Source organism: Poeciliopsis prolifica, unplaced genomic scaffold (assembly GCF_027474105.1).
Source record: "Poeciliopsis prolifica strain line A6 unplaced genomic scaffold, Auburn_PproV2 SCAFFOLD131, whole genome shotgun sequence".
NCBI classification, from domain to species: Eukaryota; Metazoa; Chordata; class Actinopteri; order Cyprinodontiformes; family Poeciliidae; genus Poeciliopsis; species Poeciliopsis prolifica.
In genome coordinates, this window is record NW_026562506.1 from 467,687 (window position 1) to 485,500 (window position 17,814).

The window sequence follows — 17,814 nt, forward strand, 5'->3', positions numbered from 1 at the left end:
TACCCAACCCCATGTTAACCTTGCTGGTTGTTGTGGCGCCTCGCGCACCTCTAGATTTTTGTTTGCTTTATAATGGCATGAAAAATAACTTTTTGCTCCTAACTTATAAATCTGTTTTATTTTGACATTCTATCTAGGTGCGTGTTGAAAATTTGATTTATGACATCTATCTCAGGATAGATGTCATTATCCTGTATTCGGTTCCTGATCTCGAAGCATTTGCTGCATTTCTTCCCCCTCTCTCTCCATCCTGTTGATTTACTGTTCAATAAATGCCAAAAAAAGAAAGAGAAATAGAACAGACTACGGAACATTGATTCATTCAGCTCGGTTAAATAAAGTTGGCTGCGCTGCCAACAAAAAAGTCCAGCTCATGTCCAGAGATGAACAAAATGTGTGTCCAGCTTTTGTAACTTGGTTTGTCCGGGTTTCTCCTTTTTGCTTTCCTTTCGCTTTGCCATTCCACTTTTATGCTTATATTGAAGTGCCACTCGTGTTAACTTAGTTCATGAAAAAAATGCTCCATCTAGTCTCCAATTCGTTGCCAAGTGACTGATGAGGACATTGGTGGAAGGTTGGTGATAAAAAATGCACCTGGAACCGCATGTGAATTTCTGTGTCAACAGAGTGAAAATGAAGCCAGTCATGCAGCACCACATTTTATTCAATATTTTATAGTCACTACATCACCAAAATCAGTCAGTCTTGCAAATTTTTAGAAACCATGACTTAAACTTGAGTGGGAAAGCTATATAACCTCTAGAGCGACTCCCTCATAGGGGTACGCTGCCCTTCCAGCCCCCCTGAAGCTCCACCCATGAGCATTATGGGTATCTGTTTTATATCTTTACTATGTCCTTTTTTAAGAGTTTTTAGTGTTGCAAGTGGCTAGCATTTTTTGACAGTAGACTGACAGGAGGGAGGGCAAGGAGGGGGGGGAAGACATGCGGCGAGGGTCGCCGGGCCCGGGAGTCGAACCCGCGACGTCTGAGGCCTCCGAGTGTGGTGCGTGCTAACCCCTGCGCCACCTCAGAGCACCCCCATCTTTACTAAATGAGACCGGTTGACATGCAAGGAATATTTTTTATGTCAAAGATTTTCAGTTACATCTATCAATCAGATCAAGGCAGACATCTCAAAATTGTGTCAGAAAGAGCAATGATGCTTGTTGAAGCAACTATTAAGCTTGTGAAATGTATTTACCTTTCTTCCAGGTATGTTGAGCTGGCCAAACATGGAGAGAAGACCACCTGCTGCATTTTGCTAGGAATGAAAGATGTCAAAAAAAAGTTTTTGTTAAAGATACTGTAGTCTTTTCATGGTCACTCAAGTCAAAGAACTTATGATCACTCCAGAGTGTTGATGATTGCCAATGACCCAAACTCTTACAATAGTTTATTTACAAAACCTGCTTTAAGGTGATAAAAACTTAAAACAAGTAATGAGATGTGGAAGAGTGTTGAATTTCTTTTATCCTTTCTGGAAATTTGGGACGTAAAGACATTTGTATCAAATGTACTTCTCCAATAACTTATCCATGAATAACTTACAATGGCAGAACCTAATCCAGGATGGTTCAGTGGAGGTACTGGTCGTCCTATGAGCACTGTGAACAAGAAATTTGAACCATGAGGATCAATCTGGGTTAGACTGGGATCTGGAAATACAATCAACTTTTAAACGTAAGTGCAAGAGACTAATTTTGACCAGGTTTGATCAGTTGTGTCTGTTTTTACCAGTTTCACCGTCAGGTCTTGGACATGGCTCTGTGAGTACTCGTAACAAGCCATCTGGTTTGTAGGAGTAATGCTCCACCAACTGTCATATGAAGAGACATAGTTTAAAATGTAGTCCTAATAGAAATAATTCATATAATTAATAGCCACATATCAGCATCATAAAAATAAAGTTTATACAATTTTTACCATAATTAAAACAACAAATGACCTTGACTGGTTTCTACTTTCAGTTACATATTATATCAAATGGATCATATGTAGCGCATATCTGAAGGTTTTTTTCAAATAGTGCCACCCACTGGCGCAGATCTGAAGTGTGACATATGTCACATTGGGCATATATAGCGACATTTTTCCATATTAGGAAATTGATTCCTTAAGAATTTTATTTATTGATTGATTTATATTTTGCTTATTAACACAAAATAAACTTTTCATTTGCAACTTCCGAACATGTATGATATCTTCCTGGACAAATTTTTTTCATCTTCACTTTTACGATCTCCAAAGTGTCAGATCTCCAGGTATTTGGTTTTGATCTTAAATTGATCCATTATGTCTTAGTCGTCTTTAGGTTAGCCCTTTATGGTCCTTTTGATTTTATTATTTCACGTTAGCATATACTTACCTGAAATATTCTAAATCTGTTATTAGAATTGTCTTGTTACTGACTTCTGTATTTTCAATCCTTTATAATGTTTCCAGTTAGGTTTATTCTTTAGTTACTCTTGATTCTGTTATTCCTGTATGTCTAATTCTGTGTTCCTTCTTTGTTTAGTGATTTAGATTATTTTGATTTTATCCTTCTAGTTATTCCTTATTTCAGCCTCCCTGTAGAGTTTCTGCTAATGTTTATTTCTTAGTTTTTTCTTCACCCTGGGTTCAGTTATTCTTACATGTCTGAGTTTAGGTATACTTTTCTTTAGTGGTTCCAGTTAAGTATTTATTCCTTCTAGCTTTCCCTGGTAGTGATTGTAGTTTTCTTATTTTGTCACTTTTGCTTCAGTTAGTCTTTTTGTCTGAATCTATGTCCATCTTTCTTTAGCCATTCTAGTTAGGTTATGTGTTTGTTTAGACCTTCTAGCTACTTTAGCTCTATGTTTCTTAGTTCTTGTTAGATCTGCCTTGTTTCTGTTTCAGTTTTTCCCTCATGTCTTTTTCTCTTTTAGTTTATCAGTTTCTTTAGTATTAGAAGTATTTTCAGTTCCTTAGTGTCTCCTCCCGGTTTTTCCTGTGCCACCTTCAGCTAGCTCCCGTGCCAACTACTCACACCTTCAATCAATCATCTCATCTAGTTAAGTCCATTGTTCCACTTGCCACCTCCCAGTATTTAAGACAAAACTTTGGAGCAAAAGCTACATTTTTCACCTACAATATAAATAATAGTTAATCTGTGTAAACTAACTCAAATATCCTATAGAAAGGAATCTGAATAATCCGAAAGAAAAATGATCAAAAGTGGAAATGAGAAAGGAAGAATTCTTTTCCATTATAAAATCAAAATAATCCCACATGGATGAAAACTTTCTCTTCCTTAGTCGATCCATGCTGGTATTCACATACGAGCCAAAAACCAACACAAAGAACAGAAAGTATCTCCAGTGAACAAAACCCACAAACCACATTGTTAATATTTTTTGCATTTTACAAAAAAGCAAATTACAATAAAATCGGGGGTAAATGGAGAAAGTGACTTGACTAAAGCTATAGTAAAGTTTAATCAAATATTTGAATAATCTCATAAGTTTTCATGGTTACATTTTTGAAATATGACTTCATAAAAGAAAGAGACTATATTAATTTAAAATGACTGACTGCGCTAAATTGACTCAGCAGATGATTAGTAATCATCTTATTGTAACACATATGTCACAAGAATTTATTTTTTTTTACAATTTGGAGTTTAATGCCCAATGTGAAGCAAGTGTCACAGCAATATTTGACAGATCTATTCGATATCAAATAGTTTTAGAAATGCTGTCAAATCATTTCATATGTGAAGAAAGATGTCTTATCTGAAGATTAGAATTACTAAATCAGTGGAAACATCACCTTTGTTAAGAGAAAACAAAGTTTCTCAAATCACCTTCCTGGTCACGTTAGCTGCCCAGTTGCACTGATACTTTGAAAAATGGTGACTTCATTACCCAGAATCTTTCACTGATCACATGACTGAATCAGGAGGTTCAGTAAATGTCACTTGAGGACTTTATGAGATAAAACTCAACATTCAACTTTAAAACTAAACTTTTCTCATTGTACAAAGCGGTGATAACACCAGTGTCACCATTGGTATTTTTATGGTTAAAGTTAACTATTTACCATTAATTAAAATGACAAATGCCAGCGAAAAATTTTTTGTGATTCTAAATTATTTTATCTCAAGAAAAAAAAAGTTCTTGGACTGTAAGAATTAATATGTCACAAAAGCTACATCATCTATTAAGCTAATAATGCTGGCCTTCTTAATGATATTGGTAATTTAATAAAATCTAATTGGTCTTTCAAATAACACAGAATGTAAAAAAAAAAAAAAAAAAAAAAAAACTGGTAACCTGCCACAAGGTGTCAAATTTCTTTCCATCAGGGATGGAGAGCTTGCCGGTGCTGTCTCTGTCAATGCGATAATGCATCACTTGGCCTTCATGCAGTAAACATAAAGCATATGAACCATTTTGATCTCTCTGTCGAATTCTACACATGGAAGCAGAAGAAACAAAGGAGATGATGTAGCATTAAACATTTGTATGTTGTTGTTTCATGTTATTTTGTCAGGTTGAATCTATTTTGTTACAGGAAGATGAGAGAAAGTATCAATTTATCAACCACAGGAACTTTATTTGTTAAAATTAGGAGCTTAATGTCCTGCTGAATACAAGGTAAAAAAAACGATAGTTTAAAATCAAACACAAAAATAAATAATTGTCTGCCAAAAAGTAATATTTTGCAACAAACATATTGCACTTAGATTCAGTTTTATGGTTCCAAACCAACAGACTGGGATCAAATGGCTGAATTTCCTCACTAAACAAGCCATTCAGTAGATTCAGGTTTTATTGGAGAAGGAAAGCATCTGAAAGTTGCAGGATTGTAGCTCAGGAGAACTGGACTTCAGGCACCCTGTTCTGAACTAAAGTCTCAGAATAATGTTCTTTTAAGAACTGGGCAGTAATCAGAATACCTTGCTATTTACATTTACTTTTGACCTAACTTATTATAATTACATACAGTTTATTCAGTAGTATTGACAGCTAGAAAATTCCTGAAGAAATTTAAGTCAGTTCTAAAATGCCCAAACACAAGTATTTCTAAAGGCCAGCTCCTTCCTCAGAGCTCTGCCATAATAAAAACTACAGTGATGCGTTTTTGTAGTCCTAATCAGCTGCTCTGCCCGGCTGTGTTCTGTTGCTATGGTAATGGATCCTCTGCAGCTGTCATGTGTGTGAGACAGAGAGGTGGAGACAGATTTCTATCTTTGTGAGACACCCAGTCAGTTTTGACTGAAAAAAGCGGTCCGAACAACTCCTTCCCGTTCGGAAACCGTGATACGTATCGGAAAATCATTTGGAGCGTATGAGAGGGCTATCTTTCGTCTCCGATAGTCCCGCGATTCATATCTGTACATCACTCACATTAATAACAGCTACGAGATAAAAATGGTGTGCGCTGAGGTCTGACATTTTTCAGAAATACATTGAAGTCAATCTGGCTGAGCGAGTGGAAATCCTGTCGCATCACTTCGCTCTGAAGCGCCTTGACAGAAAACCGTAAGCCCTACCAAAATTTCGAAAACATTTTACCAGAGCAGGCATGCGTATCTATGTCATGACCGAGTTTGATAACAATAGGGCGATATTTGTGGGCGTGATGGCGATTTCAAAATTTATTTGGGGTCAAAATCGAACTCCTTTCCACACTCTAACAAAACGTCAGTTACATTCTAGTTTCGGCAGTTTGTAACTGACGAAAAGTTTTGCTCGTTTTTTGCTTTTTACATCACCATAATAACACTGAATCCCACTAAAAGTAATAGCTCCACTGCCAGCGCCGAGCCACACGTTTTGATACTATTTTTGTGGGTGAGCACGCAGCGATATGCGCCGCATTAATGGTCACGGAAGAAGTTATAATAATGAAGAGGCATTCTATTATAATAGACGCTCTATTAAGTGTAGGTGTCTGCCCATAGCAATGCATAAGGAGAGCAGGCGACAGGCCCTGCTTTCCTTATGCATTTCTATGGGCAGGCACCTGTTAACTGAATCATTAATCGTCAATAATTCAATTTATTTATTTATTTGGATTACTATTCAAGCTTGTAAAAAAGTTCAGTACAAATCCTTCATTTTGTACATTATTTTTAACTTCAGTTTTAACAGTATTTAACCCTACATGTTACCACACAGCATGTGAACTGTGAAAAGTGACAACTGTGACTTGATAAAGCTTTTTTCATAGCTCAGGAAGTCAAAAGGTACCAGCTCACACATCACAACATAAATCAAAACCAGAATCTAAACAGTAACTCAAATAAACATCCAATGTTATGGTGAGAAAAGTAGTGTTCCCAAAATCACATTTAAAGTGCACAGGAAAGAAAGACCATTATGTAATTCTGTTGTGTAATATACATAACTAATTTATGTTGCTAAATGTATGTAACAAGCTACTTCTTGAAGTATATTTAAAGTTATATTTTCAAAATAACTATAAATATACTGGCTATAGACACAGAAGGACTGCAATGGCGTTCTAAAATAAAACTTGTCATGGAGTTGAGGCCATGTTTCAGAGGAAAAAGATCACTTCCTGTAAGATGTTTCATGAAAAAGGGGTCAGTCACACGTTACCCTGTTCTCAGACTTCTTTTTACATGGCTACTTCAGGAAGTCCTTTGCAAACTGTCAAAGCGGAAACCACAAAGAGAAAGACAGAAAGAGAGTGTGCGTGTGGTCGTGTGGGTGTGTGTGTGTGCATGTGGTCGTGTGTGGTTGTGTGTGGCCGTGTGTGTGTGTGTGTGTGTGTGTGTGTGTGTGTGTGTGTGTGTGTGTGTGTGTGTGTGTGTGTGTGTGTGTGTGTGTGTGTGTGTGTCTGATCATGCGACTCCTCCGCCTAGACCACTTCTGCCTCTGAAAGTTTGAGCTGAAACACATGCACTGGAACCCTCCACTTAAACGAACAAGCTTAAGCAGAAATAAAAGTTAATAATGTCACATGTGATTAGATACATTTAAAACTATTAATGTACATGATGACAGAGACGTAAATGACACATTTAGGCTACTTTTTTTTGACAACTTCTCCAATGTCAAAATTTAAAATAAGATATACATGAAGTACTGATACTAAGTAATTAGAATAATTGTAATTTCTTCATTCATTAAGTTTTTCAATGAATGAAAGTAAGTATAATTTTAATTAGACTGATTGTGAATCAATATGAACAAATTTTAAGCAAAAAGCTGTCAAGTAAAAATGATTGAAATATGTTTTCAAAAATACTGAAGTGTTGATTTTATTATTAACTATTTCTGTTGGTTCTCTATAAACATGGTCTTGAGTAATTTTCAAATACTTACAAGAATTTTCCATTTGTACGGGAACCATTCTGAAGCCTGGGCTCTGAGTTCTCTCGTGATATTGTTCCATGGAACCAGGGCATTTTTTCATGAGCAGTGGTAGCAATTAGTTTCTCCAGCTGAGGCCTCTGACTGATGATAGCCTGCTCAAGGGCTGGACCCTATGTGCAAACAAAACTTATTTTAAGCTCAAAGTTAAAATAAGGACAAGATCCAAACCAGGAATGAGTTGTCAAGCCTCATCCCTCACCCTGAGGGTGTTTCCACACCTGATAGTTTGGTAATCTCGGTTCTAGTGGGGACCAAATTTATGACATTTGTTAGATTTTCAGCTTGTGTGGTTCTCTTTCAAATACTGCACTGCGTCAGATAATCCAAATTAGTTGAAAAACCTGTTCCCCTTGGTTCAGGGCACTTAATCAAGAATTACTAATGGAAATGACAAAAAAATAAATCCTCCAAAGAAGACATAAGCTACAAAGCCCCCTGGATTTTCTTTCTTTTGCGTTCCCTTGCAAAACTTTTGCAGTACTTTGCAATAGCTTTTACATTCTCTCGCAATCATGTACTGATCAGTTCATGCGGCACTTTCTGCAAAAATAGAAACTTTTTGAAAGGTTTTTTCATGTACGTTAATATCTTGTTGTGAAATATCTAAAGTTTTACATCTTTCTTTTTAGGAATCAAAAGCAGCACAAACCTGTAATACAAACTCAAACTGTTAAAAGGAAAGAAATGAAAAATACATCCAAATTATTTGAATTATTTCTGAGTTATCAACCCAAGATAATGAGTCATCTGACAGTTTTGATCGTCTGTTTTGTATTGGTAGTCTGATTGGTTTAAAGAGCCGTTTTCCTATGCAGTTCCATCTTACACAAGCAGACAAACATGCAGTGAATAAATTGATTTTCAATAGTTTTTTGCACCAGAGTTCATAATAAATATGTTTTCACTTAGGCCCTTTAAATGCAACGTATACACTTTACATGTGTATTCATTTAAAGGGCCTTTAATTTTTTATTTTAAATTCAAATGTCAATGTGACTGTATACAAAATAGGCCAGCAAATATTGCAGAAAGCATATTGTGAGGGAACGCAAAACTTATTGTAAGGTAATGCAAAAGTAAAAAAAAAATTTCCCCATGTTCCCTAGCAGGCTTTGTATAAACGCAACTTACTTTTTCACAAAAAGTAAATAAAAATTGAGTAGCAATTATTAATTTTAATGGTTGCAGAATTTTTCTTTTGTTTTTGGTAAAAGACCACAAGCCATTTCTCCCTGTAGTGTTAGACCAGCACATTCGTTTTGATTGTATTTACTGCACTGTAAATACAACCAACCCTGCACTGCAGTTCACTTCCCATTTATGGTGCAGTCTCTGGTCCTCTTGAGGTTCAAATATATGCATTTGAACCGCACCAGAGTTTCCTTCAACTGAACCTAGGCTTTTAGGCAGACCAGAGTTTGCTCCTTTTGGTCCTCATCGGAGTTGGATTGTGCGTTCTCACCATCCCAAATGACTTTCTACGTAAATGGACTGCAGTTCGATTAAAGCAGACCAAACAGGGCTGGTCCGAAAGCACCTATAGTCACCACTAGTCTGACTCAGAAATAATAAAGTGATAAGGTTTTATTATTGTCAGAAAAATCATCATAAAAATTGCTTCTCAAAGCACCAGCTCTTACCAACACCAAGTTTCTCCACTTGTAAGTCTGTTGGCTTTCTTATGGACACTTAATCAACGATTCTAAATGTTATGTTGTTGAGCTAAACACCTCAAAAACATAGAACACAAAAAAGAAAAAAAAATTTTAACAATAAGAATAAAACCACACTAAATGGCTCTGAGACCTCCAGGCTTCTTTTCTGGTTATTTCAATTTTCTTGTCAACAAAGACTAAGTTTCAGAGTTGTCAAGAAAGCCAAATGTTAATTATTAATCATGAATTTACAAATAAAACAAATTTTTGTTTTATTTATGCTTGAAAGTTTCTGAGTTGTGGTAAGGTTGCCATGAGCAACCAGTAAAGAAGCAAAACCACATTGATGAAAATATTTCAGCTTATTTTAACACTATTTTGCTGTTGATATTTTGGTTAATATGTCACAAATAATTAGTGCGCTACAAACATGATTGATCTACATAAAAATAAATACAATTTTACTATTTGAAGGATCCAGCTCAAACTGACCTGCAGGTTCCAAGTCTGCTTCACATATTCCCGGATCAGTTTTTCCTTTAAGTCCTCGAAAGGACCAACCTTTGGCTGCATATTTTTGGGTCTGTTGCAGGGCTTCTTTAACAGACATACAAGACCATCCGTCTCTTGAGAATGATAGTCTATCACATCTGCAGGGCACCTGTGACTCTTCCCACCAGCAATAGCATACATTTCATTGGGTTGTCTCTCAATTGTGTAGTGGTAGAAGCGACCTGAATTAGAAACAGACAATGCAAAGCCTCCAAGATAGTTTCGACTTTGCCGTAGTAAGTACAAGCCGTTGCTCATTCCTGCCTGTCTCAGACAGACTTCTGCCTCCTCTCTGGTTATGTTGCCGTAGAAGAATGGTAATGCATACACATTGTCAGCCATCTTGACCGCTTCCTTTTGAAAGTTCTGTCACAAAGATAATAAGAAATAATGTATTATTGATCTTCAAACAGAGGGTACTTTGTTTATCCCAGCATAGCACAAAAAAATTCTAAGAAAATAGAAGATTAACAATAATAATAACAATATAGCAATAAATAACAATGAGCAATGATAGCCTTAAATACATCTTCATCATTTAAAATGCACCACTCTCAAAAAAGAGCATGAAATTCACAAGACACAAATGCTCAAACTTACAATTCAATTTTCAGTTTCACTGTGATCATTTGAAGCAGACTGAGGTTTTGGTGTTACTATTTCTCCATGAATGTCAAAAGATCATGATTTGACTTCCATAAAACATATCGTTTTGAAATGTAAAATGAAAAAAACGATCAGTAAACTCCAGCTATCCCTTTCACCTGGGTATCACATATCTTCTGTATCATTTATATATTATCATATTTCACATGATACATGTTTCACATATGTATCATGTTTTACTGTCTCAAATATGTGAGACAATATGTGATGCACCTCTTATAGGTGCATCAAGTTTTCACATTTGTATCATGTTGTACACATGTGAAAACGTGATAAACATAAGAAACATGTGCTACACGTGAAATTATGTGTAGCATGTGTATCCCCTGTGATACACATGTGATGTATTGTATATATTCCATGTGATAACATGGCTTTCACATGGTTTTTTTAAATTAAACGTTCCAAAGTTACACATATACATGTGCTTCAACATGTGATTCACGTCTTTCACATGTCATTCATACGTGAACATTTGTGTGGAGCTTTCATGTGGTACATGGGTTTCACATATGACTTTCACATGTGAATTTCATGGGATTTTTTGTAAGGGATGTTTTGAATGCTCAATGTTAAGCAACTTGTGAGGATTTGGTGTTAATGAAGTGTCTGTGTTGTCGTGTCTTGATTGTTCCCGGCTGTGCCTCATGTTCCTGATTACTCAATCTGTGTTCAACCTCACTGGTGTCCCGACAAAGATCCAATCAGAAGGTTGGACAAAAGATCCAACCAGGAGGTTGGATCTTTGTCGTGCTTTTATCAGCAGTTGTAAGTCTTGTCACTTTGTCGCGTTCCAGTCTATTGTATTTCCAGTTGCTACCAGCCTCACTGCCCACCTGTGCTACCTGGATTTTTGTGTTTATCTTAATTAAAATCATATTTTCACTACATCCTGGGTTCGTACTATATACTAGTACGAACTAGTACCGTATCTGTTACTTGTTCATGATACAAACGGTAATAGATATGTTCTGGAGCATTCTAGCAGTTTGACTTCTGACACAACTGATCTATTATCCTTTTTCTACCACAATCACAATAGCTTTCTGATTTTCCTCATCCTCTTTCCCTCTTTTGATCTGATGAAGGTTGAAGAGTGTGACTCTGGAAGTTGCACTTCTTTTAGGCCGATATCTCAGTGTGATATTTCTCATATGATTCAGTTTTTCCAGAAAAATTACAATCTGATACCTTCCCTCATACTTGCTCTATGACATGTCAAGATTTCTCACAAGGTTTTTGAAACTGCAGTGTATGACAAAACTGCGTGCATTGTGAAAAGAAATTAGTTGAACGAACTTAATTCAATTGTTTCAATTGGTAAGTAATTCGATTGAGTTTATTCGACTTAATTTATCAAGTTTAATCAACTTCTGTTATGTCTGTCTAACTCTATATATTATGATCAGTTAACTCAATTCATTGAGTTCATCCAACTCAATTTCAGTTTTTTTCTTTACTGAATTAATTAAGTGTGTTTAAAATGACAAATTTAAGTAAGTCTTACTCAAATCATTTAGTCTATTTCAAATAAAGAAGGAAATTAATAAATGATCGCTGTTTAACTTCAGGCGTTTTTTATTTCAGAGTAGTTAGCTGCTTGTCTGCCCTCTCTGTCATTACCCACTTTCCTGTCTAAGGTCATCTGCTAGGAAACAAACTTATGACGGCCGCGTCAACAACTAAGGTGTCCCTGTGTGAGTTGTGTTAGCCCCTGCGCCACCACAGCACCTGGTTGGTACAAGATCTGATGAAGGTTGAGTCATAAAATCATATGTCGAATACAAACCCAATAATGAACTTAGTTGTTTCAAATACACTTTCGAGAGTTCAGTGCCATGTATGTCTTACATCTGACATCGTGACATAAGCCTGCTGTGGTGGTGCAGTGGTTAACTGTAATTCATATAAGGAGATCTTTGTCCTCGATATGGTCATCGCAGGTTTGATTCCAGCCTGATGACCTTTACTGCATGTCTTCCCCTTCTTATTTATTAAGTTAAGCCAAATTAATAAATTAAGTTGGATAAGCTATTTCATTTTTTCAGTGTAGAGGATCTTTGAAAAACCAAAATAACATGTTAAAACATACATTTCAAATGACTTAAATTCTAGTTCTATTTGAAGTACAATGTGAGTCAAAAATTGTGGATGTTTTAATGTTTTAGTTTAGAACAATTTCAAAGTTTGAGTTGACTTTCTGTTGAATTTAATAAAAGAAATCTGAATTATTTATTAGACAGAAATAAATTATTTGACTAAGAGTGACTTAAGTTTGTCATGTTAAACACACTTAATGAATTAAGTTATAAAAACTTAGTTGGATAAACTTAATAATTGGATTGGTCAAATGTAGGATACAAAACTGGCAGTGAACTCAATTGTTTCAACTAAAGTCAAAGCAAAAAGTTCCTTCAAGTTAATTAAGTTAGCTAGATTTGTCATTTTTAAGTTAAATGAACACAAAAATGTAAATTGTCATCACTAAACCATTAAATGAGATTAATAAGTCCATAAAATGAATTACAGCTAAAAAGCACTTTGTAGAATGTGAAAGAATTACAAGCTGGCGTCTAACATACAAGCAATGTTTGCCCCTGTCAGGGTAATGTCCTGCCAGTGATTCCAGAGCTGCAAATAAAAGAATTTCTCCAATCTAAATAGTACAAAATGTTTTTATACTGATGTTGAGTTCTTTTTGGAAAATTGAAACCCATCTCCTATAAAGACAATAACCTCATAAATACATAATATTCATCTCTCTTCAACCATTCTTTTACAGACTGGCACAGGTACCTGGGATCAATAATCAATAATCAATCAAGCTGAAAGAGCAGACATAATTAAATGATACCATAATCTTTCAAACTTTGCCTGTTTTAAAGATTTTTCCTCTGGTAACAACTTCAACCCACCAAGATAATCTCAAAAATGTAAAACTTTAAAACTTTCCAAAGCAGACTTAACAATCCCACTTTCAATCAGCAAACTGGATGTTACAATATATAATCCACCTACTAACACATGTCCAAATTAAATGGGAGATTTACCTGATGACTACGCCTCACTCGCTCACATTGGCTGTTTGTCTCTTTTGCTCCTATCTAAAAGTATGTGAATGAGCATGTGAATCAACAAAGTTTAAATGTAATTTAATATTTAAAAAAGGAACATGGAAATAATGGAGAAAATTTTTGCTTGCTAGAATTTTAATGTGTCTGTCAGTCCAGAGCTCTAAAGGAACCACCTGCAAATTAAAATTATAATGATAGTTTTACATCATTATATTTTTATTTAGTCAATCTAAGGTGGATTTTAAAACCTCATAGTGACCTCGTGTTCTGTTGCGGCCTAAAAATCTTCAAACTAACTTAGGCTGTACTTGTTTTTAAATGACTGAATAGCAAGAAGCAGCTTGAATTTTCAAAACACTTTTCATAAACCATGACGAATGCAAATGTACAAACAGTTACTTGTTGGCTACAACTAAAATCATTGTGACCACTGAAACTTTTTACCTCTTAGCAATGCTAAAACAGTAGAATGCTGTGAGCCACATTGTCAAAGTGTACAAGAACCAGAAGACCAGAGTTTCACCGACAGCAAATTTCAGTGCTTCAACCAGAAGTGAAATAGTTTAGAATTATTTTTATATTTAATGCTTTTCAAAAAAATGATTCATATGGTACTTAAAAGCAATTAAAACACTATTTGAGGAGAATTTTTATTATTACCATTATGGCAAAATAACAAGAAAACCTTAATTTAATAGATAGTTACCATATTTTAAAACTATCCAAGCAAAACAAAGTGACTTTTTCTTTGAGATAGCTACGCTATGAGTTATGTTAAGGTATAAAATACATCTTGGGGAGAGTTTGACTTCCTGTATGTAATCATTTCTGTTTCCAGCAACCAATAAGCCTAACAACACATTCCAAAAATCTATAAGAAGTTATGACTATGTGATGTTATTTAACAGCAAAAAGCTTCTTGAAGTTTCCCAAATAAATAATTTCACATTTATGTTCAGTGTAAACTTTCAACGTAACATCAAGGGTTTCTGTTTCAGCATGTAAATCAACACTTACAAGTGAAGACTATGAAGTTGTTGGATTATCAATGCAAACATCCAAATGAACGTGAATATTTTCCTCTGAACACAAACATTTTGAATTTGATTATTTACTTATCTGATAGGCATTACTTTAACCACCACATCACATTTCCTAAGCGCCACAATAAATAAAATTAAGATGCAAAAAGTTCCTCAGATCTAAAACACAGACTCAGCATTCATTAGACACTCTATCAGTTACATATATATATATATATATATATATATATATATATATATATATATATATATATATATATATATATATATATATATATATATATACAGTTGTGTCTATGTGTAAATGATTTATGGGATGAAGCTGTATTTGCAGCTTGAGTTCAGGAGTCTGCTGACAGCTGAAGGGAAGAAATTATATGATTTTCATTATGTGTGTGTGTGCATACTTGTTAAAAATATTTCTGAAAATACACTAAAATTTCTAACTGTATCCACAATTAAGATAACAAAAACAACAACACTTAGAGCAAATAGATTGGTTCTTTCCTTGCTTCATAAAGAAATGATTTTTGAGAACATTTTGAATCAGGATCAGTAAAGTCATACACATTTTTGGCAAAGAAAATTGCTTCAATGCACTTACTGAAAACCAGAACGTGTTCCAGAGCGAGGTCCTTCCCCAGTTCAGTTCTATTGATCCTTCAGTGGCTTACAGACAAATAAACCCTCCAAAAAGTTACAGATGATCCTACAGATGAGCAGTGTTGTCCAACAGGAGTTAACTACCCGTCTGCCTAAGTGCTACGTAGAAGTTCTTAGGCTTCCTCATTTCAACAACTTCCTTAACAACTTTATTTTTCTACTTCCTTTTTTTGAAATCTGCCCACTGACCATGTCAGCTATACAACAGGAAATAAAGAACATCTCTCTCACATAACTTACTGTTTTTTTAAAACTTTTTCTAAAATGCTTTGATGTCTCAGTACCAGAAAATACCTTAACATCTAAAATACAAACACTGTTGGATTGGCAGTCAAAATACATAATTACAAATATAATTCTTGATAAAGTGAATTTATTTATTGTTTTGTTGCAGTAGACTCAGATGGCTGCGGTTGCAGTAAGCTGTCCTAATCTTGTTGTCACATGCTAAATGCCAGAACGAGACGCAGAACCAAAACAGAAAACAATAAAATGAATCAAATACCAAAGTTTTAAAGTCAAAATAAAAAATATATATATATATATATATATATATATATATATATATATATATATAATATATATATATATATATATATATATATATATATATATATATATATATATATGCATATGTATATTGGAAAAGCTTTAAGCTTATTTTGTATTTATGCTTTCTTCTAGAATGTCACATATTTTATGTCCACTGACATAAAATTCCCTATTCTGTTTAATTCTGTTCTGTTCAGTTCTATTCTAGACATAGTCATATCCTATCCAAGAGTTTTAAAATATAAATGTATTAGACTGTACCAGGTTCTAGAATTATTTGAATTTATTAGTGCAAAAATACAATCTATCATTATTTATTAAACAGGTCAATGCAAAACTAAAATGCTTGTGAAAGACAAGGTGCACTCTAAAATCTGCACATATGAATTAAGTAGAAGATTCAACTAAATACTACTTATTTCAAAAGCTTTTCTTTTATTTATTTTTTTCTTAATGAATTTTGTGTTATGCACAATAAAGGTTTTTTATTCATTTGGAATGAAGGCTTTTCACTTCAGGAAGCAATCAAGGTCCATGTTTTGTCTTCTTTTTTTAGAAACTAATTTAGCAACAAGAACATGTTCAATATAGTTAATTCTCTTAAAAACTGACAGAAACTTTGCAAATTGAAGAACTGATGCAAAGTTGCAATGTATCTGTTGTTTGAAGATTTAAGGTGAGGAACAGAGCTATATTCGACACACCATGAGAGATTGTGCAATGGTGTGACATTTCAAGCTAAAGAGTTTAGAGAGACTTTATGTTCCTCTTCTGGAAGGAGTAGTTTGGGTTCATTTGGAGTCGGTGAACTGAGAAACGGAAAATTTGTGCTATGTGAAGTGCAGCACACATGTTGTGGTCTTTGTCTTGTCGCTTTGCAACTTTACCTAAGTTGCTGTCTTGTCTTCCCCATGGGGGAAGTGAACACATTTCACTTCCTCAGTGGTTCAAAGTACGTCTAAAAATGTCCAAATTATAAACAACACTGGCATATGCACTATCATTTTTGCCTGTGTAAAATCTCCAGCTGTACAGTGAATAACAGAAATTGGTAATTAAATGAACGATTGTCGTGCTAAATAACTCCTGATCAGTTTTATAAGGCTGAAAAGGTAGTAATGTTATTGTTCTTGTCACATATTAATACAATTCTAAAACTAGCATTTCAAAAAGCTACACACTTTAAATTCTGAAGACGAATTACATTTACTCAGACAATTTAGCTCCACCTTGTGGAGGAAAACAGCAGTTCCAAACATTTTACAGAATTTTCTGTCAAGGAGTATTTACTAAGCTTTCAAAAAATAATTGCACTGCTTTAGCGTTTTACAGTGAGGTGCTGATTCTATTCTTTGTGACTAGAAGAGTTTAGATCCTTCAAGAAACTGATATAAGCAGGATAGTATATTATATAGGCAGGAGTCTCTGTGCTTAAACCCATTTTTTATGCATGCCATTCTGTATTAACTTTATAATTTCCTTTATTGGTTTTACTGGTCAATACCAATGTCCCAATCTCTTGCTGATTACTGTATTTTAATTTAACAATTGTATACAGAATAGATAGATAGATAGATAGATAGATAGATAGATAGATAGATAGATAGATAGATAGATAGATAGATAGATAGATAGATAGATAGATAGATAGATAGATAGATAGATAGATAGATAGATAGATAGATAGATAGATAGATAGATAGATAGATAGATAGATAGATAGATAGATAGTAGATAGATAGATAGATAGATAGATAGATAGATAGATAGATAGATAGATAGATAGATAGATAGATAGATAGATAGATAGATAGATAGATAGATAGATAGATAGATAGATAGATAGATAGAAAGAAAATACTTGTTTGAAACAGTTTCTGGCTCCTGCTTGTTATTTTTTTCTCTGCTCAAACTTCAACATAAAATATGGAAAGCAGTGATTGTTTGTTCACTGTATTTTTGTGAAACAAACAGTCATTTGCATGCACCTCACTCATGATGCAGTTTTATATATTGAAATGTTCATTCCATACATGAACTCTGAACCCCAGAAGATGTAGCAAAAGTAATGTAGATGTAGATGTGTCCTCAGGTTGCTCTGGATTTGTGTGGGTCTCCATGTCTAGGATCTGATCAACATGTCTACGCCAGACTGAGTTCAGGTGGAACAATCTCAAATGTTCCACCTATATAAACCAATATCTTAAAAATATATATATTGCAACATATAAAAACATGAA

General features: G+C 34.5%; 1 protein-coding gene across 3 annotated transcripts in view; it reads right to left on the reverse strand.

Moving 5' to 3' along the window:
• Positions 1–17,814, reverse strand: part of syk (spleen tyrosine kinase) — a 41,377-nt gene that overhangs the window by 17,389 nt on the left and 6,174 nt on the right. For 2 of the 3 annotated variants that reach the window (XM_055024867.1, XM_055024868.1), the window contains 6 exons: positions 9,517–9,942; positions 7,319–7,479; positions 4,295–4,433; positions 1,737–1,818; positions 1,551–1,606; positions 1,204–1,263 (listed from right to left, as the gene is read on the reverse strand). In XM_055024867.1, the coding sequence (XP_054880842.1) occupies positions 1,204–1,263; positions 1,551–1,606; positions 1,737–1,818; positions 4,295–4,433; positions 7,319–7,479; positions 9,517–9,918 (900 nt within the window). In that variant the 5' untranslated portion in view covers positions 9,919–9,942. Of the gene's footprint in view, positions 1–1,203; positions 1,264–1,550; positions 1,607–1,736; positions 1,819–4,294; positions 4,434–7,318; positions 7,480–9,516; positions 9,943–14,963; positions 15,296–17,814 lie in introns of those variants that run through there. The other variant, XM_055024866.1, reaches the window with a different exon arrangement.